This window comes from Doryrhamphus excisus, linkage group LG6, assembly GCF_037039965.1.
Source record: "Doryrhamphus excisus strain RoL-2023G ecotype Guam linkage group LG6, RoL_Dexc_Guam_v1.1, whole genome shotgun sequence".
NCBI classification, from domain to species: domain Eukaryota; kingdom Metazoa; phylum Chordata; class Actinopteri; order Syngnathiformes; family Syngnathidae; genus Doryrhamphus; species Doryrhamphus excisus.
The window spans coordinates 6698350-6706810 of NC_136362.1; the positions used below are offsets into that span (position 1 = coordinate 6698350).

Here is an 8461-nt window from a genome sequence, read left to right on the forward strand (position 1 = left end):
CCTGTCCACCCCATACAATCAGTAAGACTTTAACTTGTAACATGGCGAAGACCAAAGAGCTGTCCAAAGACACCAGAGACAAAATTGTACACCTCCACAAGGCTGGAAAGGGCTACGGAGCAATTACCAAGCAGCTTGGTGAAAAAAGGTCCACTGTTGGAGCTATCATTAGAAAATGGAAGAAGCTAAACATGACGGTCAATCTCAATCGGAGTGGAGCCCCATGCAAGATATCACCTCGTGGGGTCTCAATGATTCTAAGAAAGGTGAGGAATCAGCCCAGAACTACACGACAGGACTTGGTCAATGACCTGAAAAGAGCTGGGACCACCGTTTCCAAGGTTACTGTAGGTAATACACTAAGACGTCATGATGTGAAATCATGCATGGCACGAAAGGTTCCCCTGCTTAAACCAGCACATGTCAAGGCCCGTCTTAAGTTTGCATATGACCATTTGGATGATACAGAGGAGTCATGGGAGAAAGTTTTATGGTCAGATGAGACCAAAATAGAACTTTTTGGTCATAATTCCAATAAGCGTGTTTGGAGGAAGAAGAATGAAGAGTACAATCCGAAGAACACCATCCCTACTGTGAAGCATGGGGGTGGTAGCATCATGCTTTGGGGGTGTTTTTCTGCACATGGGACAGGACGAGTGCACTGCATTAAAGAGAGGATGACTGGGGCCGTGTATTGTGAGATTTTGGGGAACAACCTCCTTCCCTCTGTCAGAGCATTGAAGATGGGTCGTGGCTGGGTCTTCCAACACGACAACGACCCGAAGCACACAGCCAGGAAAACCAAGGAGTGGCTCCGTAAGAAGCATATCAAGGTTCTAGCATGGCCCAGCCAGTCTCCAGACCTGAACCCAATCGAAAATCTTTGGAGGGAGCTCAAACTCCGTGTTTCTCAGCGACAGCCCAGAAACCTGACTGATCTAGAGAAGATCTGTGTGGAGGAGTGGGCCAAGATCCCTCCTGCAGTGTGTGCAAACCTGGTGAAAAACTACAGGAAACGTTTGACCTCTGTAATAGCAAACAAAGGCTACTGTACCAAATATTAACATTCATTTTCTCAGGTGTTCAAATACTTATTTGCAGCTGTATCACACAAATAAATTGTTAAAAAATCATGCATTGTGATTTCTGGATTTTTCTTTTTAGTTTATCTCTCTCACAGTGGACATGCACCTACGATGAAAATTTCAGACCCCTCCATGATTTCTAAGTGGGAGAAATAGCAAAATAGCAGGGTGTTCAAATACTTATTTTCTTCACTGTATGTGCCATTGCTGGCCTCTTTGTATGTTTAGAACAAACAAAGTGATGTTTCCTTTTAATCATGCAAAAAAAATGTAATTAAATAAATTACTGTGCCATTTTCACAGCCCTAGTCTGAATATTAACAAAATCAACATTTTGAATTGACAAAACAGAACTAAGAAATATCATCTTTATTTTGATATCACATAGAAAAACATTAAAAGAAAAGGAGCCACATAAGACAAATATCTTCCATCACTGAAGAGCAAATAAAACATTGAGTTAAGTGTAAGGCAATTTTAAGGCATCTTATTGTAATGTTACATTCAGTCAAGGCTACATTTGAAATGGCACAAACCGAAGGCCACTTTGAAAACTCCCCGTATTGCATTCAAGGTCACTCAGTTGGAAATGTTTGGGCTTTCATCCATTTAAGCTTAAAAAAAAAACAAGAGTGCAGGATATTGTAAAACATTCTTTCAGAACTAGAAATGAAGAAAAAGCTCTGAAATAGAGCTTAAAATAAAAATGACAAAAAGAGGTCTTCAGGCATCACAGGGCGAGCCGTGCACCCTGAAGCGATACATGCACGTGTACTCCACGTGGCCCCAGTTGGACAACACCTGGACCTCGATGATCTGGAAGGCTTTGTCGTTCTCCTCCTGCCGAGGACAGTTTAGGTACGTCAAGCGAGAACCCGAGGAAGTGGCGTTACAGGAAGTCTTCACTCACGGTGACAGAGTACGTCTGTAGAGCGTCTCCGTCCTCATCGTACGTGTACGAGCCCAGCAGCGTCCCTCTTTCCTGACTCGCGTCATCCAGACCCTAAAAAGGATCCGAGGACTGAACACAAAGCAAACTCCGCCCCCTCGGCTGAGCGCCTGTCAAACTTACGTAGACGCTGAAGTCTCTCGGGGCGCTACGCAGGGTCTTGCTGGGCGCCAAGGCTTTTGGGATGTGCTCCAGGGAGAAGGCGGTGGGGAAGATCCTCATGGACAACCGGATCACCAGGAAGCCCGTGGAGCCTTTGAAGGCCCAGCAGTTTCCCGGCTGGACGTCAGGCTGCGGGGGGGACGTGCAAGCTGCTGTTGCGTTCACTTGTTGCAAGGACAAACGAGTATAAAAAAAAAAAAAAGGAAGAAAGACCTGGATGACGACGCGGGGAGACTGAGAGAAGTACCACAGAGGAAGTCCAAACAAACTGACCAGCGCCGCTCTGGTCTTGTAGGTCTCGGAGCAGCGAGTGCTGAGGATGCTGCCCCCTGGAGGAAGAGTAGCAACATTAAAAACGTGCTAACCGACGTCGGTCGACATGTCGCGGGACGGCGTGTGACCTCCAGACTCCAGAGCGTAGTCGGCCAGGCCGGTCCGGTCGTGAGAGAAGAGGCGCAGCGCGTTCTTCACCATCACGTTGACTTCCTGCAGCCAAACAAACCAGGCAGTGACGAATAACGGCAGGAAGTTGGGTTAGCAGCCGCCTTCCTCACCTCCCTGGTCACGGCTAACCCGCCGCCGTGCACGGCGGCCTCCCTGACCTCCGTGACCTCGCCCTCGCCGCGGCGCTGATCCAAATGAAGGCTGATGTTCCGGAGGATGCTGCGCTCCAGCGAGGCCAAAGACGCCTGCAGGTCAGCACGGCTGGCGTAGCGCTCGGACAGCCAGCGGAGCAGCGACTCTGGCAGGACGCCGTGAGCTGTAGAGGCCCCGCCCCCATTTGTCAGCTCTTTCCCATAGAGCAGAACCCGGACCTCCTCGTGGACCTGAGCTGAAATCTGGCAAGGGTGATGTTAGCTTTTGTTTTCTAGGAGGTGAGAACTTGAACTCACGGTCTGCTGGACCAAATCCAGTCGCCGGCAGCCATCTTGACATCCTGACAGAACCTCAACGTCCCGCCTGATGTCCTCCAGAGCCGCCGCTAGACGGCCCAACTCTGGCAGCAAGGCGTCATGGGACTGACGGTCCACAGGGACGCTACAGGAAGTGAGGTGTGAAAAGGCATAAAGATGGAGGCGGGGTCACAAGCGGGATGAAGATGCTGAAGATTACCCGACAGCAGCAGGAAGCGTCGAAGGTGACGCCATTGCTTCTTGCCTCAACCTGACCTCCTGGAGAACAAAGAAGGAGTGGAAAGTTCTACAGAACAGTTAAGGAAGAAGAAGCGTGTGCGTCTACCTCCGTCTTGGCCACCACGTTCTGCAGCTCCACCTCCAGATGATCCAGACGGGACGTTTGGCTCTGCTGCTGGACTAAATCCTGGTGACGGACATTTAGATCAGGAAAGGTGAAGAGCTGGAACTCCAAAGACCAGAAGCGAAGACCTGTTCCCTCTCCCGTCTGTCATCATCCAGTCTCCTCCTCAGCCGAGTCAGCTGCTGGTCCACCAGGCTGCTCCACCACAGTTGGCCGTTGTGGGCGGAGTCACGCTGCCGGAGGTCAGAGTACATCTGCAGAAGCTCGCCCCGTCTTTGCTCCGCTTGCCGCCCACCAACCTCCACGCGTTCCCACAGCGACGCCAGACTGCGCTCCAGACGGAGAAGGCGTGCAGACTCTGATGCCGCCGCTTCCTGTTAGGTGATCAAGGTCATATGATCATCCTAGAATGACGTGCACACAGCAGGTATGGCGTTCACCTCCTTCGAGTCCTCCACGGCGCCCTCTGAGGAAACCAGGCTGAAGACGGAGGACAGGACCGGGACCTCGGAGACTGAAGTCCTCCACTCGGGGTCGCTCAGCCATGTTCCACGTAGACCAGCGGGACCGAAGCAACACAAACCTGAGCGGTGATGAAACGTTTCAACATCTAACATGTTGTGTTTTTCTAGCGTTTTGTTGTGTTGGATAAAGAATCCTTAGAGGAAGCATCAGCAAGACGAGCAGGAACCTACTGAGCAGGAGGAGGACCACGAAGACACCGACTGGAAACCTGGAGGAGAGGAATCAAAAAGGTCTGAAACAAAGTCATAATATACTATTATATTCAGTGGTGTCATTAGGCCTATTTATTAATTTTTACATTTTTTTTAATTAAAAAAATTCTTAAGCCCCCTCTAAATAATTTGATATTTTTTATTGATTTTTAAAAAACATTTTTTACCAAAAAAAAAAATCAGACAAATTTTATATAATAGGGCAAAAGCAGGCTAATACTAGCCTGTAATAATAAGAATGATGATAGTACATCTCCAGGGGGCTAAGCCTCCCCCCGTCCTCAGAACCTAGTGACGCCCCTGATTATATCATACTGTGAATAAATACAAACTGTATATTTATAATGTTTGGGTGCATGATAATTATCCGTTATGAGGGAAGTAGGATGTCTAATAATAATAATAATAATAATAATAATAATAACAAAGCCTTAATGGACCAGCAGACACTTGCCAAGTCAGCAGAGGACAGTCACCCCATCTTCTGCTGATCCACCTGAACACACCGCCCGATGTCCGACCTGAACACACAAACATCTTGTTAAGAACCGGAGAGGAACGCAGCAGACAAGCTCTGTCCGACTACGCAAGCAGCAACAGCCTCGGCTTCATGCGCAACACAAGAAAGGCCAAGACCAAGCAGGCCTCCCGGAGACCAAGACGGCAAAACTAGGGTCAGTCGCCAAGCACGACGGGACGGCGGTAACCTGCAGAGCGTCTGAGGCCGTGAGAAGAAGACAAGATGGTCCTGGTCAGAGTCCAGATGAGTGAGGCCAGCAGACGCAAACACCACACTGAGGACGTAAAAGGTGAGAAGTCCATTTAACCTCAGCTAAGACTGAATGCTCCAAGATGGTTGGAGCTCCTGCACCTCATCTCCTCACTTCTCCTTTTGACTGAGGCCTCCTCTCCTAATGACGGTATAAAGACATATTTAACCTGTGAACACAGCCATGTTCCACGTGAGCGCCAACAAGCAGCGGAGAGCCGAGGCCCGAGCGGACGAAGACGAGCCGACGTGGTGCGTCTCCGCTCGCTGCTTTTTCTTACAGTCGTCACCTGTAGGTGGCAGCAGTGAGCGAGGGCGGCTGACTGATGGAGTCAGGTGGGGAAAGAGGGAGTATGGAAAGGTGGGGGAGAAGCTCAGGGGACAAAATAATTCCTTTATATTTCCATATATGGAATAATGGAGGTCAGATAGACAAAGTCGGATATCCTATTATTTCAGGATCACTTTTTCCTGTGGATGTCAAACCCTGGGACTGTAAATATGCAATAATAATAATATGAAAACAATAAGAAGCGAACAGCTGCAGTATGATTGTATTACTTTGCACTTGCACGGATGTTTGTGCCACTTAGAAATGTGCAGCTTTCCTAATTGCATCACTGCAGTTATTTTACTTTGAAATTGTTTTTTTAGTTGAAAACACCGTATTGCAGCATTTTCTTATTTGGCACACAAAAGCACCACGACTAGCCGGGACCTGTCATGTAGTCCTGATGTAAGAAAGCCAATCCGGGGCGTCTCTAGATCAGTTAGCTGGCGTAGAACGTACCTGTGCCAGTGTTTGTGTCTGATAACTCACACAGAGATCCGTTGGCATGATGCCCCCCCTGCTTGGTGCTCATGGCGCCGCCGTGGTCGAGACGAGCTGCAAAGAGAGAGGAGACGCAGTCAGGAGACGCACACAAAAAAAAGACGCTCACACGGACAAGGACGAGGAGTCAGGAGGAGAGATTTGCATTTCTCCGCAGAAAAGAGGTGCGGCCCATTTGTGTGGGAGGGAAACGGCAGGTGGGTGAGAAAACACATTGTGGAGGTGAGAGACAAAGCATCATGGGAAAATATCCTGCATTATACAGTGTGTGTACCGATGGAAGTACTCCATATGAAACAGCCTGCATGACAGGTGTGCCCAAACCTTTTCCTCCCCTAGGGGGGCTTCATGGTGAAAAATGAAAGCTTTTGCAGCTTTTTCCTGATTGCGGGTCTAAGTCTTCATTTTTTTTATTTTATTTCAACTGCCAAGTTTCCCATTTTTGCTGGTTTTTAGAATGTGTTGCAGCCTGGCGGCCCACAAATGGCATCTATGTACACTATTTGGACACCCCTGCTACTGTGTACAAGGAAGAAGGAAAGCCCCCCCAGGTGGATGAAGAACAAGGTGTCCTCACAGACCGGATTGGTTACTTTTCTTGGTAACCTTTGACCTCATTGAAAAGAAAAGCAGCATTAAAGACGCCATCTTACAGCCAGGACCTCCATGCCGATTTCCATCCTGACTGCCGACCCTTGTGGTCTTTGAGCTCGAGCCCCGGCATAGCACCCACGCCCGTGTCAGCGCAAAGTGACAACATGACGCCGCCCTCCTCACGCCAAACAGGGACCAGTCCCAGCACAGCTGCAGAACATCTGCAAGAACCACACGGATTATTTGAGCGGCTGCGGAGTCGGAGACACCTCGGGGTGGCGTCAGCGGGGAAGCTGCGAGGAAACATGGAGGTCAGCACAGCGAGCTACCTGACACATGGTGATGTTTGTGCAATTGTCGGTAGAACGCCACCAGCGTAGCAAAGACACAAGAAAGGTACCGCCTCAGAACACTCGCTGGAAAGACAGGAGGTCATGTGATGAGCAACAAGACAAAACGTTACGCTCCGGTCACCTTGGTTCCCACCAACTCTGATTCAGAATTAAAAAAAAAAAAAAGCACACAGAACCTCATCCTCACCTGTTCCGAGCCGCCGCCGCCGCCTTCGGTCTCTGCAGTAGATGGTGGACGATTCCAAGGCGGTCGCGGACGTGTACTTTGAGGAGCAGTTCATAGTTCCAGACTCTTTCCTGTCTGACTCGCAGTCTTTGCAGGAAACTCGGGTCAGCGTCTGGACCGGGTGTTTGGGACAGCGGCCGTCGGAAGCAATCAGAGTGCTGTTGGCCAGAACGCTGCTTTGCTCTGCCATGATGGTGCTCTCTGGAACACACGGGACGGTCAGAGGAGAACAATGAAGCCGCAATGTCGATGTTTTAATTGAAGGCTTTGCTAACCTTTCAAGTCCATGTCCTGGTCCAAACCTGTGAGAACATTCCATCAGGGTTTGTTAGTACATTATCCAGGTTCGTGTAAACCCGTGAAGCTTCATACCCCAGAAGGAGTCAACCACGGTGGTCTCCTGGATGGAGGACTCGTCCAGTATGGACGCCATCAGCGAGGCGTCGGACATCGCGCTGTGGAGCGAATGGCCAGAGGGTTTATGTGAAGTGTGGACAAGGACAGACTCGGAGCAGGAGACAGACTGCTGAGAACGACGAGACTTTAACGCCCTGGAGGGAAGAAGAAGAAGAAAGGGTAAACGGGCGTCATAAAAAAGGAGGACAAGGCAGCGGACGTACCTGGCGTTTCTCCAGCTGCTTCCTCCAACACTGAAGGAGGCGCTGCCGAGCGGCAGGCTGCGGTCCAGCAGGCCATCGTCCAAACGTAGACTACAAAGACTACGCCTGGACATGATCCCAGTCTCACTGTCCGAGTCAGACACTGAAGACCAGCACCTGGATCTAAATGAGGGATAAACAGGTCAGATTAAAATCTAATTATTTCTTCAATGGTCCAAATGATATTTAACATTGATACTTTCACTTTTGGCACAAAAAAAAAACCCACAGCTATCAACTTCTGTGGACTGAAGCCTCGCGGTCACATGATGACCTACATAGCGCCTGCACTAAAGCACAATAAAGACAGGAGCATACACACGGGTCAGTCCAGCCCCAGCTCTGCAGGTCCACGTCCTCGTCACAGACGTTCATTCCAAGTCGGAATATTCATACACACACAAAAATCACATGATCCATACCAGACCCAACTTCCTGTTGGCGCCACAACGAGCTACTTACACCCCGCCCCCTCCACACAGGTGAGAATACACGTAACATGAACACCGAGCCGGTGTGGACAAACATGTTTGAGAACCACAAAGCACAATCCTCTCTCAGGGGGAGGAGACTTACCACCAGCTGTCAGGGGGAGGCTGTGGGGCCACTCGGTCCACCTGTGACAGATCACCTGTTCTGTTCTGGTTCTAAATGTCACTCAACCCATCTGTAAGCCTCTCTGGATTACCCAGCAGGCCTCACTTTGAGCCAATTAATGGCTTTTTAGGACGTTGTAGTGGTGGAGTTAGCCTGTTGAGGGCGTCAGGAAGTATGCGTCAGAAAATGTAACAAGACATTTAGACAAAACATCTCGTACAGGTGTTATATTCATATACTT

General features: G+C 49.4%; 1 protein-coding gene across 1 annotated transcript; it reads right to left on the bottom strand.

Moving 5' to 3' along the window:
• Positions 1-1445: 1445 nt before the first annotated feature.
• Positions 1446-8099, bottom strand: LOC131125008 (SUN domain-containing protein 1-like). Its single transcript, XM_078791290.1, has 21 exons — positions 7946-8099; positions 7585-7746; positions 7337-7515; positions 7240-7266; positions 6926-7165; positions 5780-5845; positions 5130-5249; positions 4898-4984; positions 4645-4711; positions 4149-4186; positions 3894-4036; positions 3582-3827; positions 3436-3516; positions 3310-3368; positions 3090-3234; positions 2751-3035; positions 2598-2682; positions 2410-2525; positions 2158-2325; positions 1996-2088; positions 1446-1925 (listed from the first exon to the last, which is right to left on the bottom strand). The coding sequence occupies exons 1-21, from the start codon at positions 7996-7998 to the stop codon at positions 1809-1811; spliced, it is 2577 nt and encodes an 858-aa protein (XP_078647416.1). The 5' UTR covers positions 7999-8099; the 3' UTR covers positions 1446-1808.
• Between the last annotated feature and the right edge of the window lie 362 nt (positions 8100-8461).

Coding starts and splice junctions, on each gene's coding strand:
- LOC131125008 (XM_078791290.1), bottom strand. CDS start 7,998: ATGAACGTCTGTGACGAGGACGTGGACCTGCAGAGCTGGGGCTGGACT. Junction 4,187..4,644: donor GACTGTCCTCTGCTGACTTG/GCAAGTGTCTGC, acceptor CCTCTCCTCCAG/GTTTCCAGTCGGTGTCTTCG. Junction 2,326..2,409: donor CTCCCCGCGTCGTCATCCAG/GTCTTTCTTCCT, acceptor TCCCCCCCGCAG/CCTGACGTCCAGCCGGGAAA.